The sequence below is a fragment of the Actinia tenebrosa genome, unplaced genomic scaffold (genome assembly GCF_029948245.1).
Source record: "Actinia tenebrosa isolate PJP-AT-01 unplaced genomic scaffold, QUT_ActTen_1.0 PGA_scaffold12__29_contigs__length_12842862, whole genome shotgun sequence".
NCBI lineage: Eukaryota > Metazoa > Cnidaria > Anthozoa > Actiniaria > Actiniidae > Actinia > Actinia tenebrosa.
Genome location: NW_028292572.1, coordinates 12,766,528 through 12,792,093, shown reverse-complemented (window position 1 = coordinate 12,792,093; position 25,566 = coordinate 12,766,528). Strand labels below are relative to the sequence as shown.

The 25,566-nt window shown below is 38.9% G+C and overlaps 1 protein-coding gene across 1 annotated transcript; it reads left to right on the top strand.

Moving 5' to 3' along the window:
• The first annotated feature begins 584 nt into the window (after positions 1-584).
• LOC148912280 (uncharacterized) lies at positions 585-6,508 on the top strand. The gene is made up of 5 exons (XM_089028157.1): positions 585-1,348; positions 1,505-1,602; positions 1,896-2,408; positions 2,527-2,619; positions 5,910-6,508. Exons 1-5 carry the CDS (start codon positions 997-999, stop codon positions 5,943-5,945), a joined length of 1,092 nt encoding a protein of 363 aa, XP_088884283.1. The 5' UTR covers positions 585-996; the 3' UTR covers positions 5,946-6,508.
• Positions 6,509-25,566: the final 19,058 nt, after the last annotated feature.

Genomic DNA, 25,566 nt, shown 5'->3' with positions numbered 1-25,566 from the left:
TTCAATCTCTACGCAAGCACTTCTAGACAAGAATTCACTAGTTGATGTGTGTTACATAGGGAACTATAAAGCAATCCCTACAACAGCTGCTCTTATCGTATTCTTGGCAATCTTCAGCTTGCTACCAAGACATTTATTCCTATTTATTTTGCTTCATTCATTATTGCTTTTTGTTTGTTTTGGTTTTCGTTGGTTTGTTTGGTTTTGGTTTTGGTTCCTTTTTTGTCCTCGTTCTGGTTGTTGTTTGTTAGGTTGGTGGGTGGGTGGGTTGGTTGGTTGGTTGGTTTTTGGGGGGTTTTTCGTTAGTCCTTCCACATGTTATTCTATTATCATTGCTTCGACGACCTTCGCCCACCACAACACCCAGCCCACACCCCCCACGTGCCAAAAAACCACAGCAAGACCAAGTCACAACCCAAAACGCAACTTCTTCCCCTCTTACACTACCATTTCAAAACATGCTTTTTCGCAATCTTACACACCAACACTCTTCCACCCACACTCTTGCAAGCCCCAAATCACCTCCCTACCCTCTCCAAATCCCACCCAAACTCCAACAAACCTCACTGCGCATGACCCAACCACACGTAAACAAACCCACTCTCAAGATGGCCGCACGTTCCAACGCCAAACTACCGCCAACCTCGGCCGCTCTCTTCCCTCAACTCTACCTCACCCCGCCGCACACTCCAGCCAAACTACACCCAACAGCTAACCAACCAACTCATGCTTCTTTCGACGCCCTTTCCAACCACTCGCACTCATCAGCTTTTCAGTACTTTTTGTACATACTACACAATCTACGATCTGGAGTTGCCAAACGTACGCTTCTACGAACATTCCACCAGCAAAAACCCACGTCACATTGACGTAAATCATTTCGCAGTCCCCTTCTACAAAATACCTTTGCACAACCACTAAGTCAGTTTCTTCTCTCTTTCAGCCACAGGTCACATCGATCTCCTTCCACGAGCTTGTTCGCCCTCCCTCAGTACTATGGCTCTAAACCTACTTGGAGACTACTCTTCCTGCACCACCGACGACAGTGCCAGTGATGACGGTCACGATTTCCTTGGGCTAACAACCAGCACCATCGTCACGCCACACTCCAACCAGCACAACAGTCCTTTTTCCAGCGACGATGACTGCGGCGAACTAACAGCAGCCTCGACTACCACTTCCAACACCAGGCGCGGCAAATACGCTCTCACCTTCGTGGCGCTGCCCACCGTCATGAAAGTGTTTTTCAAAGAACTGAGGTCCCATTTCACCAAGCCCGTCAACTTGACAAGACAAAAACCGCCAGTCTCGCAAAGTACCTACGCAAAAGCCCAAGAAAGACTTCTCTGTAAGTTCTACAGCTAGCTAGCTAGCTAGCTAAGCTTTTATGCATTTCATGTCTTGAACTTTGAGTTGATTTGATGTAGTGTTTGTGTAATTCACTGACTGCATAGATTATATTCTAGCACTGAGTTTTTTCACTTTTTTATTTCTCCACGTGTAGGCTTTCTTGGCTTTGCCTTCAACCACCTGGGGCTGGAACTGACGCCTGACCTTTTCTTGAGACTCAAGGTCATTGAGCAATATTTGACCTATTTGAAGGTAAGAAATTAAGGACAGCTTTCCTAGTTTTCATTTCCAACAGCTCCAACAACATTCATTTATGTATTGTGCAACAATTCTTCATGCTCTCATCTAAAACATGAATTACAAACTATTTTGACCCTGCTATTTTTCCTTCTTCATCTTATTTATTGACATATATTCTTGCGATGATCAATTTATTACCTGTATCCATTTTCTAAAGTCATTCAACAACAATGATATTTCGAAACTTCGCCCGCATTACAGCTTGAAAGAAACTAATTTACCGTTACTGAATTGACTCGTTTCAGCAAGTCAGGCGATTATCTTCGAACACCTTGGCCAACCACGCCGCTGCCATTTTGTATCCAGCTAAATTCATGCACCCAGAGCAGTCACCAGATTTCACTGATGTTCCTGTCATCAAACAGCTTCGTGGACAGGTGGCCAACCTGCAGAGGGTTGGCCACAAAGAAACCCCTTCTTCCAAAGAAGATCTCGAATCCCTCAACAGGTGGCTGGACTGGAGCGAGATTGTGGCTACGGTTGCTCTGCAGAAGGAGAGGGTGGACATGGCTCGGACAGCAGACACCAGAGCCAGGGAGAGTGCAGACCTTTTACTCCTTTCGCTCTATGTTTTGATACCGCCAAGCCGGGGACTTGAAATAAGAACCCTAGAACTGTTGCCTCAAGCACTGACCATGGCCAGCCCAGAAACTGCCAACAAGAACCTGGTACAATTGCATGAGGATGGCTCTGTCACACTGAAATTCCAAAACTACAAAACAAGAAAGACTTATGGTACAGACACTACTGTTCTGCAGGTAGGTAAAACACTAGGCTGCTTCCTCTCCTTCAAAATTATTTTGTCTGCGTCATGCATCTATAATAGTATTGCAATAACAAGAGCATTGCTTAAATCCTCTCTGCCTCTCTTTGCAGAATGACCATGAACTCTGCCATATACTGCAAGACTACGTGAAAAAACACAGGCCAAAGTTGGTCAATGACAGCAGCAAAAATTTCTTGCTTTTGGTAAGTTTTCAACTTCACTGTCTTCATAGTTGTACCTTGGGGTGGTGATCTTTGACCAATCTTCTCAAGGAGGGTAGTCATTTTGAAATATATACCCTATGTGGGGTTCTGGTTTTCACCACAATCACCTTTCCATGGGTCACACTTAAAAGTGCAAAGGACCAACCCCAACCCTAACCCTAACCCTAAACCCTAACCCTAACCCTAACCCCAAGGGTTTAGGGTTAGGGTTAGGGTTAGGGTTAGGGTTAGGGTGAGGATTAAATTCTTAGTGGTAACCCTAGCTTTCACACCAGGGGGAATCATGTAAGTCGTTGATTTATGGATGTCATGGTTTGATGTTATTGTAGCCCATCTATGGGACTACCCAACCATGAAGTTTGAGTGACATCTGTTGAATATTCAATTTGATAGAGATCCTCAAACTTAGGGTTTCCAGTGTGGGCACTTGGAAAAATTTCGTACTTGTGATATATGACTAAGGTACACGATGATAACCCTAGAAGGGAATCATGTAAGGCCTTGATGCATGGATGATATGTTGTGCTCTCCCTTTAGTACAGTGTCATGACTACACGTCAATAAAGTTTGAGTGACATCTGTTGAATATTCAATGAGATAGGGATCGTCAAACTTAGGGTTTCCAGTCTTGGCACTTAACCCTAAGTGCTAACACTAACTTTCATCCCATGAGGAATCATGTAACCCTTAATGCATGGATGTAATGTTTTAATGTACGTGTAGTTCACCCATGGGACTACCTACCCATGAAGTTTGAGTGACATCTGTTGAATATTTAATGAGATAGGCATCCTCAAACTTAAGGTTTCCAGTCATGGCACTTAGGAAAATTTTGTACTTGTGACATATAACCTCAATACCCTACTTTCACCCCAGGGGGAATCATGTAACCCTTAATGCCTGGATGTCATGTTTTGATGTTCCTGTAGCCTACCCAAGGGACTACCCACCCATGAAGTTTGAGTGACATCTGTTGAATATTCAATGAGATAGGGATCGTCAAAGTTAACGTTGCCAGTGGTAGCACTGAAAAAGTTTGGTATTTCTGACATATAACTTCCAGGGTATAGGGTATAGGTATAGGGTATAGGTATAGGGTATAGGTATAGGGTATAGGGTATAGGTATAGGGTAAGTGTATAGTGTATAGGGTATAGGATATAGTGTAAGGGTTAGGGTATAGTGTAAGGATATAAGGTATAGGGTATAGTTAAGGGTGTAAGGTAAGGGTATAGGGTTAGGTAAGGTATAGGGTTAAGGTACGGGTATAGTGTTCCTTGGTACGGGTCCGTACGGGGTTAAGTCGGGTGTCCGGTCCGGGGGTCCGGTCCGGGTGTCCGTCCGGGTGTCCGGTGTTGTCCGGTCTCCGGTCCTGTGTCCGGTCGGGTCTCGGGTCTCCGGTCCGGGTGTCCGGTCCGGGTGCCTTTCCCGGTGTCGGTCCTGGTGTCCGGTCCGGGTCTCGGTCTCCGTCGGGTCTCGGGTCTCCGGTGCGGGTGTCCGTTCCGGTGGTCCGTCCGGGTGTCCGGTCCCGGTCCGGTCCCGGGTCGTCGGGTGTCGGTCCGGGTGTCGTCCGGGTGTCCGTCTCCGGTCCTGTTGTCCGGTCCGGGTCTCGGGTCTCCGGTCCGTGGTGTCCGGTCCGGGTGTCCGGTTCGGGTGTCGGTCCGGTGTCCGGTCGGTGTCGTCCGGGTCCGTTTCGTCCTGGTGTCGGTCCGGGTGTCCGGTGGGTGTCGGTCGGGTGTGCGCCGGGTTTGGTATAGGTTGTTTTCTGGTGTAGGTCCGGTCTTCTGTTGTAAGTTGTGGTCGGTGTGGTAGGTAAGGGTTGGTAGGGCGTAGGTACGGTAAGTGTAGGTCGGGTGTAGGTACGGGCGTCGTAAGGTAAGGGGGTGGGCGTAAGGTTAGGGTGGTAGGGTGTAAGGTAGGGTGTAAGGTGGTGTTGTCCGGTTGTTCCGGTTGGTCCGGTTGGTCCGGTTTATTTCCTATTGGTCCGCGTAGGTCCGGTTGGTCCGGTTTTCCGGGTTGGTCGAGGTTGTCCCCGAGTCGTCCGGTCCTCCGGGTTGGTTATGGTCTTCCCGGTCGTCCCGGTCCTCCGGGCGGTCCGGTTCGTTCGGGTGCTCCCGGTCGTCCGGGTTGTGCGCGTTGTGCGCGTTGTGCGGGTCGTCCGGGTCGTCCGGGTCGTCAGGGTCGTCCGGGTGGTCCGGGTTGTGCGGGTCGTCCGGGTGGTCCGGGTCGTCCGGGTCTCGTGTCTCGGGTCGTCGGGGTCTCGTCTCATCGGGTCGTCCCGGTCCTCCGGGTCGTCCGGGTTGTGCCGGTGGTCCGGGTGGTCCGGGTCGTCTGGGTGTCCGGGTCGTCTGGGTGGTCCGGGTCGTCCGGGGTGTGCGGGTTGTTCCGGTTGGTCCGGGTCGTCCGGTTGGTCCGGTTGGTCCGGTGGTCCGGTTGGTAAGGTTGGTAAGGGTGGTAAGGGTGGCAAGGGTAGTAAGGGTAGTGAGGGTTGTGAGGGTGGTAAGGGTGGCAAGTGTGGTTAAGGGAAGTGAGGGTTGTAAGGGTGGTAAAGGTTGTAAGGCTGGTGAGGGTTGTAAGGGTGGTAAAGGGTAGTACACGGTTGTAAGGGTGGTGAGGGTGGTAAGGGTAGCAAGGGTGGTAAGGGAAAGATTGAGTGAAAGGGTTGAATGTTGAATGATTTATAGCTGTCATCCAAAACAGGGAAAACCCAGTAAAGGGATACTTTTATTGAGTTATTGATAGTTTGTCGTACAGCTTGCCTTAAGGACATTACCTCTTAGCAGTGTGGTTGCAAGCCGTTTATTGTTCAATGAGATATGGACGTTACCTAAAACAGGGAAAAGCTGTAAAGGGATACTTGTATAAGTAATTGATACTTCATCCTAAACCCCTCCCCAACCCTTGATGTATGGATGAAATATCATTGTTGTATTTTAGTTGATTCACATTCATCTTATGTTATAGTATAACCCTCACCGTCACCCTCACCCTTGCTGTAGGGATGAAGAATATCATTTGCATGCATTCAAAGTTTCTTTTATTTTATCTTCACATTCATCTTGCAGAGTATACATAGTATACATAGTGTACATTGATCTTATATGTCATACATATTACTTACTCTATGCATGCACTGAATCATGACTGAATAATAATAATTATCATTAGAACTAAATCAAAATATTGATGTCTTCAAAAGAATGAGCTTATGGAATGAATTATTATTATAATTATTATTGTTATTAATATTATTATTGTTATTCTCAATAGCTGGAGGGCAAACCCTTGGCTGATGAAACTCTATAAATAATTAGAAACAAAAGTGTAGTAGCTAAATTAATGAATGAGGCAGTCAAAAGTAAATAATTCTACAATACTGATAATGTTTAATAATAGCGGTCAGTGTTTGTAGGAGTTCGATGATACATGAAGACAGCACTTAGAATCTAGCTTCGTTAGCAGTTAAATTTCATACTTCAAAAATAATTACTATTACAATGGTTTAGCAATGTTTATATTTCATATGTTTACACTTTGTTCTTTTCTACTAGGATGTCAACATTGTAACATAGGATATGTGTTTCTACCTTATGAAAGAAAGACCTATTATTATTATCAATTCATCCTTTGAACAAGATAGAATCACTCCCTTTGTTGTTGTTGTTTGTGCTCGCCTAAATCAAGACTTCAAAGTAATTGAAACGATAACATTGAGCGAGCCGCTAGGAGCTTTCAAAACAATAACAAATCACTGCTGTTAAAATACATCAAGAACTGGTAATAAAAGCTAGCTATTAAGTGAATTAAATACAACATGAACTGAAATACAAAGATAGAACTATCCATATCTTAGAATAAATAAACACTTGAAATATCAAACTAGTTGGGTCTTGACTTGAGGCTTCGAAGTATTGTTTGTTTGTTTGATTGAGTTGTTTGTTCAAGCGATTCGCCGCTTGAGCTAGTGGAATGGCTGGCTGTTGACAGATCGAAGAAGCCTTTTATCAATGTCATCTAGCTCACTGACGGATTGAATGGACTGTTGAAAGCGTATGGAGCTTCATTTCCCATCGACTGTTGACGAAAGGCAGGCTAGCTGTACGATAGTTTATAGACCTCGCATCCATCTATCGATCTGTTGAGCGAAGCAGTCCTTTCTTGTCGTAAGTTGTGGCTTGTTTTGTTCGTAGTTTAGAAGCAGTAAAGCTTTTCGGCAACCTTCACCGCCGTGGAGAACCAATATTAAAGTCGATGAAGGTGGTCCGATCGAAGAAAAGTCCTTGTTTCGAAGGATAAAGTAGCTTCATGGAGCGATAGAAACGAAGCGAAATCCTACTGAGCGCTCTGTTATTGATCTATAAATAACAGTGTCTAGACACCGCTAATGGGTTTTGTCTAGAGAGAAAAAAGCCCTCTCACTGCAGAAGAGAGTACGTGATCGCCGACACGTCATCACGACGTCACGAGTTCTGATGTCTAGATAGACGCGCGTGCTCAGCTTTAGGCGCCAAAACAACCAACTGTTGGCTTACGGCTAACGGCCCCCTTAACTGAAGGCAAAGAAACACAGGGATCCCAACCAAATGGTCCACCGACATAGCCCCCTCCTAGCATTGGAGTAGAAGTACAAGTCTTTGGGCACCCTCGAGTCCGCTCGCCGCCCTTAGGCCAGACGTTCACTGGCCTCTCAAACTCCCCGTGAGGGTGCCCAAACACCGATCACGCCACCAGCTCTGGCCCTACATGGTAGCTACCAAAACTTAACTGACTAAAATCGCCTTTTTCTCCCTATTGATGGCCAAAAAAAACCTCCCTATTGCTGACCATGCAAGCCCCTCTACACACTTCTTCGTGCAGAGCTACATTGCTGCCTTCATTAGGCTTAATGATGCCTTCGGGCACCTCATGGCTGATCTATTCCCTTCCCCTTTCTTCTTCTACCGACCAGCGACGAGCGACTCAACCACCTCGATCCCAACTCTCTCTTTATACGCGGCCTATATGCTAATCTCCAACACTGCACGCCATCTTGTTTACCACAGTTCCACTTCGACCTGCTTACTTCCTTCCAATACACCCTCCTCTCCAACCCAGGTAAGCTTCCTTTATTGTTATTCAGTCCTGCTAGACTGCAAACACGAAAAGTCTCCAACACTTTACACTATTTACTGCTCGATACAATACAATAGCAGGTTTTGCATGATTGAGCAGTTCCGCACTTTCACTCTTTCTACTCTTCATTACATTACCATTGTTTAATTTATAGTACTTCACCTCTATTACAATGTTTAGCCTTACTTTTTGCATCATATATTGCTATTTTTCAATGCCTACAGCCTAAGTTAACTCTAAGTTTTTGTCTTAGCCGCTAGTCATTTCATGTTTTCATTCTTATGAGCACCTTTTCAATTCAATTACTTGAATGTCAACATATACAAAAAACATATACTTTTATTATTTTTACACAATTATACATTTCTCATTGAACTATTTTATCATTCTTACTATCAATAGCAACATATATATATAGGGTTGTTGGTAGAGTGCAAACCATTAAGCCCTCAAACACTAATTACTCAATAGTACTAAATAGTTCTAATTATCTATTCTTATATTGTCTTATATTGCTAAGTGCTTCAGCTTATTCAACGCACTACTCAAGTACTATTATCTTTGCATATTACATTGATGTCCTAAAACACCACCTACAGATTTACATTCATATTAACCCCTGTATGCTGGCCCATCGTTCTCATACAAAAATAATGACAAAAATGAAAGAATAATTTAAAGTCAAGAAAAATAACTTTGATAAAAAACATCAAATGAAAAATCAAATGAAGAATATAAATAGAGATAAAATAAAAAAAAAGAAAAAGAAAATAGAATAAAATTGAGGTTGAAAAAAAAAATTAAGGCAATCAGTGATGTTTACACCAGACGCCACTTTGATTTGGTCAGTGAACCGCTGCTCTCGCATACCACTGCCTATGAGAATGCTGGGCCCACCCACAAGATTGAATTTTACGGATGATTTCACTATGAGAACACTGGGCCATGCGCTGGCCCATCGTTCTCATTGCAATATAAATATCAAATACAAATACTAATGCTTGCTTTTTCTTTTTTCTTTCTTTCTTTCTTTCTTTTTTTTATTTCCTTTCTTATCTTATTTTTATTTTATTTTTATTTTTATTTTTATCTTCATTTTTAGTTTAATTACATTTTTTTTTCAACCTCACTTTTATTTTTTTATTTTTTTATTTTTTTATTTTTTTAAAATCTATATTTATATTTTTCTACCCAAGCTCTGAAGGGACATTTCAGGGTTAGGATATTTCAGACTTCAGACTTAGTATACTCCACACTTCGGACTTAGGATATTTCTGACTTCGAATATATTGGATATTTCGGCCTTCTTCGGACTTCCCGTGCACTTCGCCGTAGTACAAACTCATTGACAAAATGGAGCAAGAGGTATTTTCTTTCTAGACTCTGCTTTTTTGCCAAGTAAAAAAATTCTATTAAGCTTGGACTGCCACATCACAGCATGTTACCATCACAACAACTGCAGAACGCGGAGATTATTCCTACAAGCACAGGAGAGAACCAACAAACAACTCCACTCACATACGATACCGTAGCCTGCGTACCTTGGCTTTAGGGGGGGGGGGGAGAAGGAGAGAGAGCTCTCCCTTTTTTTTACCCACTCCTCTCCTCCCATTTTCCCTCCCCCCTAGGGCCGAGCTACACAGTGTCACCAAGCAAAGCTATTTCAATTTTGAAATTTTAAATCAGTGAATGTCTGTGAAGTCATTGGAACCTGGATGTAACTAAAAAGCCGGATAATTCATATTCGACCAGAATTTGAAAGAATAGCTTGACTGGGTTTTGCAAAATGTATAAATAAGGCTGGCTAGCGCTGCCTGAAGTCTGAAGTCTGAAATATCCTACTTTTGAAGTCTGAAATGTCCCTCTAGGGCTTCCGTATTTTTCATTTCATTTCATTTTCATTTTACTTTCAATTTTCATTACATTAAATTAATTTTTTTTATTTTTCATTTTATTTTCATTTCATTTTTATTTTTATTTTTCCAAGTTATTTTTCTTTACTTACCCAGTGTTCTCTTATTGAAATCATCCGTGACATTCAATCTTGTGGGTCGGCCCTGTGTTCTCGTAGACAGCGGTATGCAAGAGCAGCAGTTCACTGACCAAATCAAAGTGGCGTCTGGTGAAAACATCAATGATTGCCTGAATTTTTTTTTTAACCTCAATTTTATTTATTTTTTTTTTTTTCTATATTTATATTTTTCATTTTATTTTAATTTTTAATTTCATTTTCATTAAATCAAATTAATTTTTTTATTTTTCATTTTATTTTCATTTTTCATTTTATTCTTCATTTCATTTTTCATTTTATTTCTATTTTTCAAAGTTATTTTTCTTGACTTTGAATTTTTCTTTCATTGTTGTCATTATTTTTCTATGACAACGATGGGCCTTCTTACACAAGTATTCATTGTTGCTATCTATAGATTTTTTAAATTTTCCCGTAATTTCAATAATACATTGTTCTGTGCATCTGATTTTTTTTTCTGAGTCAGAATTGAATTTCATTCCAAATTTTATCTTTTTCAATATAACCTAATAGTTGCTGATAAACTAGTTTCTCAAATATTTTTGAGAATTTTGACATAATAGATATCGGTCTATAGTTAGTAGGGTAGGAGGTATCTCCTCCTTTAGGAACTGGTGTTACCTTTCAAAGACTCTGGTACAATTCCTTGTACAAGTGATAAGTTCAATATTTCAAGCTAGTTAAATGGCCCTAACCCTAATTCATTACTCATTTACTTTGAAAATATTTTGATACAATGACTTGGAATCCCAATTGATGACTCTTTCACATCTACATTATCAGATATTATATCTTGCACTTCATTAGTGAGTATACCACGGAACAAAGCTATTTAGACACGATCTTTAATGTAATTTGATGGATCTGTTTAGGTCTTAGGAATTTTGTAGTATTTTTTGGTGGTCCTCTCTTTCCTTAGATATAACAAAATTTGGCCCTCCCCTAAATACTTGCACAATTTTTTCTGGTCCTCCCCTCCCCCACAACTTATTATTTAGGATGACTATGGCAAGCCAATGGTAGTAATATTTCATACACAAATAAAATATTTCATCCACAAATACAATATTAAAATCATGGCTTAATTATTTATAAGCGAAAAAAATATATTTCATCTAAACTTTAATCTTTTTATTTATTCCTTTTTTCATTTTCTGAAGTTTAAAATTTTTATTTAATTCTAACAGATTTTTATTTCAACTTCATAAATATCTTTACATTTTCATTTCATGTTCCTGGGACAGGCTCGGCAAAATCCATCTAGGAACGAGATTCCAAAGCTAACAGCAAAAATGGCTTTCATACCTGAGCGATATTGTTTTTAACGACCGATACTATTTTCTATATATATCAACAATCTTCCAGCTAAACTACAGTCCAAAGTTCGACTATTTTAAAGGCGGATCCAGCCAAAATTTTAGGGGAGGGGGGACTAATTGAGTTTCTTCCGTCAACACAACGGAAAGCAAAAGCATCGGTTTTTTCTGCTGAAGGGGGGGGGGGTACTTCAGCCCCCCTTTGCCCCCCCCCCCCTTCCCTGGATCCGCCCTTGTATTTCCGGATGATACTATTGTGTATATGACTGTGACTATTGAAACTGATGCTGCCACCATACAGAAAGATCTTTAACTTCTTGAAGAATGGGAAAATAAGTCGCAGATGTCTTTCCACCCTGACAATATAATGTGCTTTGAGTCACACGGCATAGGAAGCCTCTAATCTATGATTACATCCTACACAACCAGACCCTTAAGGAAAAAGATGCAGTTAAGCACCTTCGTGTCACTGTACATCATAAGCTCTCTTGCAATGAACATATATGCTCTGTATTCAAGAAAGCAAATTCATCCACAGGCTTTCTGAGATGAAACTTGCAAATTCACCAAAAACTCATCAAAGCTAACGCATACAATACCCTTTTTCGTCCTCAAATTGAGTATGCGTCTACTGTGTGGGACCCTTTTACCCAAGTGAACCAAAATGAGATCGAAATGCTTCATAGAAGAGCAGTCACATTTGATTGTAACGACTACAGCCGCGAAGCAAGTGCCACCGCGATGTTGGAAGAGCTTGGTTTGCGCAGTCTTAAGCAGCACAGAGCTGACCATTGATTAGTTTTGCTGTACAATATTTTTTTTAAATTATAAACAACTGTACAAAATAATTTTTTTTTATTATAAACAACTTAGTTGTTGTAGATCTCTGTAATGAACTCATACCCTTGGCAAGAAACTTAAGAAATAATCACAACAGATCCTTTAAAATTCCTCTCGAGAAAAAAAGATATATACAATAAAGCTTTCTACCATGCAAAATAAATCAATGAAACAATAATCAACCCACTGAATTAGTCACAGCCCCAAATGTTAATGCATTTAAAAGTGGGGTCTGTAAATTAGAACACTAACTTTGATCCTGACCTACCCGAGCACTTAAGCATCGAAGAGAGGGAGTGCTTGTAATTTGGTAAATGTTCATGTACCAATGGCGTCAACAGAAGCAAAGAGAGGATAAGAGCTTTTCTCCGACCTTTTCCCTCTCTTCGCTTCTGTTTACGCTGTCACCCATGGTAGCCATTTTTGCTGTTAGCATTGGAATCTCGTTCCCAGACGGATTTGGCCGAGCCCGTCCCAGGAATATTAAATGAAAATGTAAAGATGAAATAAATAATTTTAATTTTAAAGATATTTATGAAGCTTAAATAAAAATTTGTTAGAATTAAATAAAAATTTTAAACTTCAGAAAATTAAAAAAGCAATAAATAAAAAGATTAAAGTTTAAATAAAATATATTTGTTACAGTTTTAAATAATTAAGCCATGATTTAAATATTGTATTCGTAGATGACATATTTTATTTGTGTATTAAATATTGCTACCATTGCCTTGCCATAGATGGCCTTGTTTTTAATATAGCAGTAAACGAGTTGCTCGTCTTTCCAATCTTGTTGTCACTGAGTGACAGTAGTTGCCATTCTACTATCAAACTCTACTGTGTCATCTGTATCTGAACAAAGTTCGGCCAATAGCTGTTTTTCCTCGCAATCCTCATCAGAAGATAATCCAGATTCTGCACTCCCATCAGTGTCAGTGTCACTGCCAGGCTCTGTAGTTGTCCCATCTATTTTGCTTTCAACACAGCACTGCAGTTGATGTAACTTTAAAATGTTTATCTAGGACAGCTACAGTTTGTTTTCTTAAAGAGCCATCATCAAGCATCGCAATCCCGTTGTAGTGTTCATACTTTTTTCTTGCCTCTGCAGATTTCTTTTCAGTTTTGTCTTCCTTTCTTTTTTCTTTCTTCTGTTCAAGCAATTTTAAGTGTTCTAGATAGCTCTTAACGCACCGATCAGCTTCATGCAGTGACAGCATAATTCTTTTTTTTACATTTCTTTTCGCCTTATTTTTATGCACAAAAAGCTTTGGCCCTCCCCTTAAGACTTGCACAATTCTTTCTGTCCCTCCCTTTTAGCCTGCATGAAAAATAATGACCCTACCCCATTTGCACCAGTCCTCCCCCTCCCCCTCCCCCTCTAACCCTAGCCCTAACCCTAATTCACCTGTCCCTTACAAGTTTTTCGAGAACCCTCATTAAAGTGAATGAAGTAAAGGTAGAGAGACCGTCAGAATACACTAGAGACTTTTGCTTTTTGCGGTTACTGCATTGCTTATTGTATTTGTATCATCTTAAGTATAATAATTAATATTATTGTAATATTGATGCATTTGAATTATTAATAAATGTGATTTAAGATAAGTACCTACAATATTTCAGCATGAATATTTCAATGTGATCTGAAGAGCACAGTGGATGGACCTTGCCGTGCACATTTAAAAGACAATACTGTGTAGTCTTATAAACAGTTTGTGCGCAACAAAATATCAGGTAAATATATATCTTTTATTAATAATAATAATAATCTTTATTCACGTGTCAATACACTTTAGCATGAAATATACTAATTGAGGACACAAAGTAATAATAAAAAAAGAGAATATAACAGTTATCTATAAAATCCATATTAACATTATATATAAAAATTTAAATTTCTCAAATCTATAAAATATCTTACTTAAGATCTACGAGAGTGCTAGTAAATATTAAATATAGTTGAACGGTTATTCGTAATAATGGCCATGTATACCATACCAGTAAATCAATATTAAACCACAATAGTTTTAGGTTTTTATTTAAATCCTTCTTCAATCTTGTATGAATTTTGGAGTATTATGAAACAGCCAATTTCAGTCGATCTTACTGGTAGGTTACCCTGGCAATTACTTCCCCGCTACGCCACGTGGAGGCTACCGTTCTTCGTAGCGGGCACGCCACTTACACAAAGACAGAAAAAACCGACTGATAGGCAAACCACACACAAAATAGATACGCACGTGGAACAGAAACAGAAATTAAACTGAAACAGACATTTAAAAGGAATGCACATTAAACCGAGACACACATGCATCTAGCTTGGCTGTGGTACTGTCCAGGGGTTCCCTGTGAGATGAATATGATGTTATTATTACAATGGATAGAATGAAACTATTATTTTATTTGTGTCATATATAGTATGACAACAACAACAGCAGCAGTAACAATGATAAAAGCAACATTCTAAAAATCAGAAACAGCATTATTGTTTACTTACATCTTCAGAATAAGGCTTCAAATCTATGGTTACTTTTGTAGTGCTTGGCTGACACTTCACTGGTTAGTTTTTCTTGACTTATAAAATGATAAAATATATACTTTAAGCTATGGGTAAGATAGATGAGTCTTGATGAATTTCAAACAAGAATAAATTAATCAAAGAGCAGTACCTACCGTTTTTGTTGATAACTATGATTGGCAAGCCTTTATTCTGAAAAACACACACTTAAAGATAGTCAGTAAAAACGCGAAACGCATCTATCATATTCTATTTCTTCCATTTTTCCAGTCCATTCTCTCGAACCTGCTGCAATTTGTCCAAATTGAAAATAAGTGTTGAAATTCAAAAGAAAAAAATTATAAATTGTTCCAAAAAACTGCGAAATAACTTTGCATTAAATAATCATAAAGCTAAACATACCAAATGGATTCATTTTCTATACCCCTCTTATAAAATTGAAAATTTTTTATCACATTATAATACAGTTATTCATTGATACCATGCCCAAGTAAATAAGATGTCGGTATACATCGTATTCTTCGAATGTGCTACCACAACAGAGTACATTTCTTCATTCGCAATGCGCAACTAAAAATACAATGTCCATCTTGTCCTTGGAATATACCAGTACAAAGCAGTATGCATCGTGACCATCACAATATGTTATTGCAAAAAAATGTACACTCCTTCATTTATATATTCGCTATAAATAGAAGTTCTATATACATCGTAACAATCGCATATGCTGTTGGAAGACAGTGCGCCTCTGCGTTTATATCATCCGCAATTAAATTAAATTACGATATATATCCATCGAATACCAAGCTGCTGAAAGATACTACACTTCTTCATTTATAATGCGCAAGTAAATAACATTAAATCATATGCAGTTGCAAGACGCTCGCCTTCTTCATTTATATCATTCGCAAGAAATTAAGGCTCAGTATACATCGTAGCCATCGAATATGCGCAAGACAGTACCAAAGGCAAAACATACCAAAGGCATTTATTCTTTTATACCCCTCTTATAAAATGTGAAAATCCTTAATCATATTATAATACAGTTATTCATTGATACCATGCCCAAGTAAATAACATTTCGTTATACATCGCATCCTTCGAATGTGCTAGCACAAGAGAGTACATTTCTTCATTCGTAATGCGCAAATATATACAATGTCCATCGTATCCTTGGAATACACCAGTACAAAGCAGTATGCATCGTGACCATCACAATATGTTATTGCAAAAAAAGTACACTCCTTCATTTATATAATCGCAATTTCATAGAAGTTCAATATACATCGTAGCAATCGCATATGCTGTTGGAAGACAGTGCGCCTCTGCGTTTATATCATCCGCAATTAAATTACATTATGATATATATCCATCGAATACCAAGCTGCTGAAAGATACTACACTTCTTCATTTATAATGCGCAATTAAATAACATTGAATAATATGCAGTTGCAAGACGGTCCCCTTCTTCATTTATATCATTCGCAAGAAATTAAGGCTCAGTATACATCGTAGCCACCGAATATGCGCAAGACAGTAGCAAAGGCAAACCATACCAAATGGATTCATTTTCTATACCCCTCTTATAAAATTGAAAATTTTTTATCACATTATAATACAGTTATTCATTGATACCATGCCCAAGTAAATAAGATGTCGGTATACATCGTATTCTTCGAATGTGCTACCACAACAGAGTACATTTCTTCATTCGTAATGCGCAACTAAAAATACAATGTCCATCGAATATACCAGTACAAAACAGTATGCATCGTTACCATTACAATATGTTATTGCAAATGTGACAGAGTCAAAAGACACTATTTTGGACAGTAATTATTTAGTCATAAATCTATATTTTTAATTAGGAATGCCTCGTGTACACATAGGAATGTAATTCTTTAGTTAACTGTTTGCGTGGAAAATGCGTAAGCAAGAAATAATTTCCGTACGTAATTACATTACAGTGAGTCATGCCTAGGTTTGGCGCTTGTTTACGTAAGTTCGTGTTTGGGACATCCTGTTTGCGCCTAGGGCGTGCAACATTGCATAGGATGTGTAAGGCCTTAAGAATGCAGGTTTTTCCATAAAAATAGGCCCAAACTAAGCTTAAATCAGTGTAGTAAAAGTTCTTGAAGACGTTGCACATATCAAGACAAGGAATTCTCTACGATGTAAAGGTATGAATCTTTGAAGCCTTTTACACTTATACCTAGGATAGATTTAGGACAAATCTATGTTAATATCGTTAACTAGTCGTTATATTTTATAGCTTAGATTATCTATATATTTGTTAAGCATTCGTTTCATGTTTTTGTAATGCTAGTCGCATTAGCGCGTAATTTAGTACAAAGTTATTCACGCAGTAGTAATTTAGTAATCACGCTGAGTGTATTTTGTCTTTTAAACTCTTTAAAACGTTTACTATAGGATCGCTACCGCCTTACTCGCTTGTTTAACCTTTTTACTACGATAAATAGCCTTAACTGCGGGATAAAAGACCTTTTCTTTCCAACCTTTAATTTGTTCGCTACTTAAACTCTACACTCAAGGTCATTGTCGCGACCGCGTGTTCAGTAAACCGTGTAATTCTTAGTTTGTCATAAACAAAGGTTAAAATACTTACCTAAAGCCATAGTTAACCTCTAGTCAATTTTTCCTATTGCTTTTTCCATTGGTTTAGTTCATTTTAAACGGTTTACCGACTTGTACATTAAACTTTGCAACCTAGTAATTTTCACTCGCGTATTGTAAACACTGCTAATCAGTATGCAATATTCAAATTACCTGTGACGTAATTTACGTATTTCCGTTTCTATTTATATCTAGCAAAACTGTATTTTATTCATAACTTTTTAGCTATTTAGATAAGCTACAAATTTATTTTATCTCATTGTAAATATTTTTCTTGTTTTCATTAGAGATATCCTGTAATCTCGTTCCCGTTTGTAAATAATCAATAACTACTAATGTCAACTTTCTTGCAATCCCACTTCTGACACCAAAAATGTAACCGGCGGCAAGGCGCTCAGCTATGAATCAGATTGCAAGTGGTTTTGACAAAAGAATTTATTGAAAAATTCACACAACTTTACAATACATGAAAAAAAAACGGGAACGAGATTACAGGATATCTCTAATGAAAACAAGAAAAATATTTACAATGAGATAAAATAAATTTGTAGCTTATCTAAATAGCTAAAAAGTTATGAATAAAATACAGTTTTGCTAGATATAAATAGAAACGGAAATACGTAAATTACGTCACAGGTAATTTGAATATTGCATACTGATTAGCAGTGTTTACAATACGCGAGTGAAAATTACTAGGTTGCAAAGTTTAATGTACAAGTCGGTAAACCGTTTAAAATGAACTAAACCAATGGAAAAAGCAATAGGAAAAATTGACTAGAGGTTAACTATGGCTTTAGGTAAGTATTTTAACCTTTGTTTATGACAAACTAAGAATTACACGGTTTACTGAACACGCGGTCGCGACAATGACCTTGAGTGTAGAGTTTAAGTAGCGAACAAATTAAAGGTTGGAAAGAAAAGGTCTTTTATCCCGCAGTTAAGGCTATTTATCGTAGTAAAAAGGTTAAACAAGCGAGTAAGGCGGTAGCGATCCTATAGTAAACGTTTTAAAGAGTTTAAAAGACAAAATACACTCAGCGTGATTACTAAATTACTACTGCGTGAATAACTTTGTACTAAATTACGCGCTAATGCGACTAGCATTACAAAAACATGAAACGAATGCTTAACAAATATATAGATAATCTAAGCTATAAAATATAACGACTAGTTAACGATATTAACATAGATTTGTCCTAAATCTATCCTAGGTATAAGTGTAAAAGGCTTCAAAGATTCATACCTTTACATCGTAGAGAATTCCTTGTCTTGATATGTGCAACGTCTTCAAGAACTTTTACTACACTGATTTAAGCTTAGTTTGGGCCTATTTTTATGGAAAAACCTGCATTCTTAAGGCCTTACACATCCTATGCAATGTTGCACGCCCTAGGCGCAAACAGGATGTCCCAAACACGAACTTACGTAAACAAGCGCCAAACCTAGGCATGACTCACTGTAATGTAATTACGTACGGAAATTATTTCTTGCTTACGCATTTTCCACGCAAACAGTTAACTAAAGAATTACATTCCTATGTGTACACGAGGCATTCCTAATTAAAAATATAGATTTATGACTAAATAATTACTGTCCAAAATAGTGTCTTTTGACTCTGTCACACTTGCCCCTCCTTTTTGTTTGCTTCGTCCTCGAGCAAATTCAGGAACAATGATACGCAGGTGGACTCGTCAGTGCTGAAGTGCGGATCTTGGAAGATTATAGAGGTTGCTGTGTTGGCCTGCCGTTGTCCTTGTGGAACGTCGGAGTACAGGTGCAGCCAGTTCTTCCTCAGACGCATCATCACTATCATCATCATCATCAGGTTCAGCTGGTTCTGTCATTGGTTGAAAGGCGATTGTCATTCCTCCAATGTCATCTTCTTCATCTGATGATTCTGGCGATGCAGTACATGTTTGTCTAGACCTGTCAGCTTGCTTGTGTCGTCCTCGTATCTCCAGCATTGGTCTTGGACACACTTGCATTTCTCCTTGACTAACAACTTTATCTCCTCCATGTCCATCAGCTCTTTCAACGACATATGTATTGTTGTCTCTTCGTTCGACGATTTTGTACACTTGGTTGTCCCATTTATCTTGAATCTTGTTTCTTCCTCTGACTTTACGGTTGCGAAGGAGTACTCGCTCTCCAACTTGTAGTGGTTCGGCCAGTGCTCTGCCCTTCTGGTCATGGATCTTCTTTCTGACGGTAGCAGCTTCCTTCAAGTTTTGTGTCACAGTGGTGTAAGCTTCTCGTAAACGAGTCTGGTGCTTGGTAATCCATTGCTGGTTGTCTACTGTCACTTGTCTGTCATCATCAGGAAGTAGAATGTCCAAAGGTAGCTTGGCATCTCGACCAAACATCAGGTAAAAGGGTGAGTATCCAGTCGTTGCATGTGGCGTAGCATTATAGGCGTAACATAACTCTTTCAGGTGTTCAGGCCACCTTCTTTTCTTTTCTGCTGGTAGAGTTCTTAGAAGCTCATGTAGTGTACGGTTGAATCTTTCGCACTGCCCATTTCCTTGAGGATGATAGGGGGTTGTCCTTGACTTCTTAATTCCATACACTGCACACAACTCCTTGACTAGTTCTGCCTCAAATGACTTGCCTTGGTCAGAGTGTATTCTTTGGGGGATTCCATACACAAGGAACCATTCTTTAATCAGGGTCTTGACTACGGTTGTAGCTTTCTGATCACGGGTAGGTACAGCAATTGTAAACTTTGTGAACACATCTGTTAACACGAGGACATTTTCTCTTCCATCTGTTGCAGGCTCAAGCAAGGTAAAATCAGTGTAGTAAAAGTTCTTGAAGACGTTGCACATATCAAGACAAGGAATTCTCTACGATGTAAAGGTATGAATCTTTGAAGCCTTTTACACTTATACCTAGGATAGATTTAGGACAAATCTATGTTAATATCGTTAACTAGTCGTTATATTTTATAGCTTAGATTATCTATATATTTGTTAAGCATTCGTTTCATGTTTTTGTAATGCTAGTCGCATTAGCGCGTAATTTAGTACAAAGTTATTCACGCAGTAGTAATTTAGTAATCACGCTGAGTGTATTTTGTCTTTTAAACTCTTTAAAACGTTTACTATAGGATCGCTACCGCCTTACTCGCTTGTTTAACCTTTTTACTACGATAAATAGCCTTAACTGCGGGATAAAAGACCTTTTCTTTCCAACCTTTAATTTGTTCGCTACTTAAACTCTACACTCAAGGTCATTGTCGCGACCGCGTGTTCAGTAAACCGTGTAATTCTTAGTTTGTCATAAACAAAGGTTAAAATACTTACCTAAAGCCATAGTTAACCTCTAGTCAATTTTTCCTATTGCTTTTTCCATTGGTTTAGTTCATTTTAAACGGTTTACCGACTTGTACATTAAACTTTGCAACCTAGTAATTTTCACTCGCGTATTGTAAACACTGCTAATCAGTATGCAATATTCAAATTACCTGTGACGTAATTTACGTATTTCCGTTTCTATTTATATCTAGCAAAACTGTATTTTATTCATAACTTTTTAGCTATTTAGATAAGCTACAAATTTATTTTATCTCATTGTAAATATTTTTCTTGTTTTCATTAGAGATATCCTGTAATCTCGTTCCCGTTTTTTTTTCATGTATTGTAAAGTTGTGTGAATTTTTCAATAAATTCTTTTGTCAAAACCACTTGCAATCTGATTCATAGCTGAGCGCCTTGCCGCCGGTTACACAAAAAAAGTACACTCCTTCATTTATATAATCGCAATTTCATAGAAGTTCCATATACATCGTAACAATCGCATATGCTGTTGGAAGACCGTGTAACCTCGTCGTTTATATCATCCGCAATTAAATTACATTGCGATATATATCCATCGAATACCAAGCTGCTGAAAGATGCTACACTTCTTCATTTGTAATGCGCAATTAAATAACATTCAACAATATGCAGTTGCAAGACGGTCCCCTTCTTCATTTATATCATTCGCAAGAAATTAAGGCTCAGTATACTTCGTAGCCATCGAATATGCGCAAGACAGTACATTTCTTCATATAAATCCTGCACAACTAAATAAGAGTTCAATATCTATTTTTTCGAATATGCCAGTACAAAACAGCATACATCGTGACCATCAGAAGATGTATTGCGAAAATGTACAGATCTCCATATATTCCAGGCACAATTATATAACATAATATACATCGTATCTATCGAAAACATTGTTGAAAGATGCTACACCTTCTTATTTACAATGCGCAACTAAATAACACTTCAATATGCATCGTATCCTTCGAATATGCTAATACATGTATTTGCAACTAAGTTAAAGTTTGTTAATGTCGTGCGCAGGTTTCATAATGGGGAATGGAAAATATCGCAGTTTACCAAGTATCTTGTGGATCGAATATGGACGTTACAGTTTTAGTTACGTGTCGTGCGAAACAAAACAAAAAGTAGTACATCGAATGGTTCGAATATGCTGTAGCAAATCATAATACCATGTCCATCTTAAAAACAGTTAATATACATCGTATCCTTGGAATATGCTTCAATAAGACGTTAAGCCTCTTCATTTATATAATACACAATTACTGAATAACAGTTCATTATCTTTTTCGAATATATCTTTCGAATATGCCTTGGCAGGAGTGTATTCTTCTTCATTCAAATCATTCGCAATAAATAGCAGATAAATATACATCTGATCCATCGAATACATTGTTGAAAGAAACTGCACCTCCTTATTTACAATGCGCAACTAAATCGTCGTATCCTACGAATATCCTCATACATATATTTGTAACTCAGTCATAGTTCGTTAATGTCGTGCGCAGGTTTCAAAATTGGGAAATTGAAAAAATCGCAGTTCACTAAGTATCTTTTGGATCGAATATGGACCTTACAACTTAAGTTACATGTCGTGCGAAACAACAACAACAACAACAACAAAAACGAAAAAAAAAAGAAGTACATCGAATCGGTCGAATATGCTGTACTTTTCATGATAACATTTCCTCTTAAAGAACCGTTTATTATACATCGTATCTTTCGAATATGTTAAAATAAGACAGTAAACGTCTTCAATTATATATTGCACAGTTATTGAATAACAGTACGACATATTTTTGTAATATATCTTTCGAATATGCCTTGGTAATAGTGTACACTTTTTCATTTATATCGTTCGCAATAAATAACGGTTAAATATACATCGTATCCATCGAAAACGTTTTTGAAAGATACTACACTTTCTCATTTACAATGCGCAGATAAATAACATTTCAATAGACATCGTATCCATCGAATACGCTAGAAAATATATTTGCTACTCAGTTAAAGTTTGTTAATGTCGTGCTGAGGTTTCATTATGGGGATTGGAAAAAATCGCAGTTCACTAAGTATCTTGTGGATCGAATATGGACGTTACAGTTTTAGTTACATGTGGTAAGAAACAAAAAAGAAGTACATAGAAGTACAAAGAAGTACAAAGATAAAACTTAGAATGATAAAACAAGGTTTACCGAATTCAAAAAATAGCAAAATGCGTTGTAGTTATTAACTTGACTTGCTTAAATTCCTTAACGAACTTAATTACTAAAACTTAAATTACTCCGACGATGAAGAAATCAACGATTAAAATGAATAACTTACGATCTGACCAAAACATGTTCTTGTATGGTTAATGTTGTGAAACAAGCTTGACCCTAAAAACGCCCATTGGGACTCTTTGTGTTGTAGAACAATGATGAATATTTTTATGACAAAATATATGTCTTGAAGGTTTAAAAGAATAATGTTCCGAGGGATAACGAAAGATGAAGATACTGGTCGAAAATAGGTAGAAGGAAAAAATGATAGACTTACTTCTCGAATGCCTCCTTGGTCATTTTGTTCCTTGGTTCCTTGCTTTTGTAGATTCCTCGCCTTCATCATGATTCCTTGATTCCTTGGTTTCTTCTCTCCTTGGTTTCTTTCTTCCATGGCTTCTTCCCACCTTGGTTATTCCATCCTTGATTATTCCCTACGTTTCCTTCCTTCATTGCCTAATTGCCTTCCTGCCTAACTGCCGTAGTGGCTAACCTTCTTTGCCACGTCTTTCACGACGTCTCCCTGAACGCAGCGACAGCATGCCCGAAAGAAAGGCATAAACTATCCCCAAGGCCCGGCAACCGGGGCGGGGTCCTTCGTCGAGGCATTCGCTGCAAAGCTAGGCCTCTCCGCGACAGAAAGTCACAGTTTAGCCAACGGCGAGGTCGGTGCAACCGCTTCTTAACTTTATTTGGTTCCAATCGAAAATACCGGGTTTGAAGCCGCAATAAATCCCTTGAAACAAACTCTTGTGCTTGCTTCGAGGTGACCTATTGGGCGCCATTGCCTTCTTTTACAATCGTCTTTTCAGCTAATATTGACTACGTTTGCCTTTCCCAACAAGGCTACTTTGGATTCATGGCTGATTTCGCTTTGTTCCCTTTCAGCCCTTTCATGAACTCGTGAATTTCTGTTTACTCATGCATTTAACTTTCATTCATTTCAGTCGTTTCATACTTCGTAGCCGCAGCCTTATGGTCTCAAATCTCCCCGAACGCATGGCCGGCATGCCCGAAATCCAAGAGGCTTATAGTATCCCCAAAGCCAGGCAACCGGCGCGGCGTTCTTAGGCGAAGCATTTGTTGCAAATTTACGCCTCTCCACGACAGAAAGTCTGTTTGCCTTTGCCCTTTTTTGACAAACGTCTTTGTAGCTAGTATTTACAACTTTGGTCTTCCCAAGCAAGGCCAGTTTGGATTCATGGCTGATTTCACTTTGTTCCATTTCAGCCCTTTCATAAATATATGTTATGATTATTTCTTTTTTTTACATTACTAAAATGTGGTATCTAGTAATTGTAAATAATGAACTCCGACAATAAAGAAATTAATGTTCTAAATATATAAATTACGTATACGATCTGACCAAAACCTGACTCAATTAACCAACCAAATAATACGCATCCTTATTATCGTTATCTCCCAGAAGGTATGGCCGGCATGCCCGAAATTCAATTGGCTTATATTAACCCAAGGACGGGCAACCTGCACGGCATTCTTTGGCAAGGCATTCTTTGGCAAGGCATTCGCTGCAAAGCTACACCTCTCTCTAAGTCACAGTTTGGCCAACGGCAATGTCGGCGCAACTGCTTCTACAATTTTTTTGGTTCCAATCAAAAATACCGGGTTTGAAGCCGCAACAAAATCCCTTGAAACAAACTCTTATGCTTGCTTCGAGGTGATTTATTGGGCGCCATTGCCTTTTTTTACAATCGTCTTTTCAGCTAATATTGACTACGTTTGCCTTTCCCAACAAGGCTACTTTGGATTCATGGCTGATTTCGCTTTGTTCCCTTTCAGCCCTTTCATGAACTCGTGAATTTCTGTTTACTCATGCATTTAACTTTCATTCATTTCAGTCGTTTCATGCTTACTAGCCGCGCCTTATGGTCTCAAATCTCCCCGAACGCATGGCCGGCATGCCCGAAATCCAAGAGGCTTATAGTATCCCCAAGGCCAGGCAACCGGTGCGGCGTTCTTAGGCGAGGCATTTGTTGCAAATTTATGCCTCTCCACGACAGAAAGTCTGTTTGCCCTTGCCCTTTTTTGACAAACGTCTTTGTAGCTAGTATTTACAACTTTGGTCTTCCCAAGCAAGGCCAGTTTGGATTCATGGCTGATTTCACTTTGTTCCATTTCAGCCCTTTCATAAATATATGTTATGATTATTTCTTTTTCTTACATTACTAATATGTGGTATCTAGTAATTGTAAATAATGAACTCCGACAATGAAGAAATTAATGTTCTAAATATATAAATTACGTATACGATCTGACCAAAACCTGACTCAATTAACCAACCAAATAATACGCATCCTTATTATTGTTATCTCCCAGAAGGTATGGCCGGCATGTCCGAAATCCAATGGGCTTATATTAACCCAAGGACGGGCAACCTGCGCGGCATTCTTTGGCAAGGCATTCGCTGCAAAAATACGCCTCTCTCTAAGTCACAGTTTGGCCAACGGAAATGTCGGCGCAACTGCTTCTACAATTTTTTTGGTTCCAATCGAAAATACCGGGTTTGAAGCCACAATAAATTCCTCGAAACAAACTCTTGTGCTTGCTTCGAGGTGACCTATTGTGCGCCATTGCCTTTTTTTACAATCGTCTTTTCAGCTAATATTTACTACGTTTGCCTTTCCCAACAAGGCTATTTTGGATTCATGGCTGATTTCGCTTTGTTCCCTTTCAGCCCTTTCATGAACTCGTGATTTTCTGTTTACTCATGCATTTAACTTTCATTCATTTGAGTCGTTTCATGCTTACTAGCCGCAGCCTTATTGTCTCAAATCTCCCCGAACGCATGGCCGGCATACCCGAAATCCAAGAGGCTTATAGTATCCCCAAGGCCAGGCAACCGGCGCGGCGTTCTTAGGCGAGGCATTTGTTGCAAATTT

Excerpts from the sequence above, each read along its gene's own strand:
- LOC148912280 (XM_089028157.1), top strand. The coding sequence starts at position 997 with ATGGCTCTAAACCTACTTGGAGACTACTCTTCCTGCACCACCGACGAC. Across the intron at positions 1,349-1,504 it reads AGCCCAAGAAAGACTTCTCT|GCTTTCTTGGCTTTGCCTTC; the intron begins GTAAGTTCTACA and ends CTCCACGTGTAG. Across the intron at positions 1,603-1,895 it reads AATATTTGACCTATTTGAAG|CAAGTCAGGCGATTATCTTC; the intron begins GTAAGAAATTAA and ends GACTCGTTTCAG.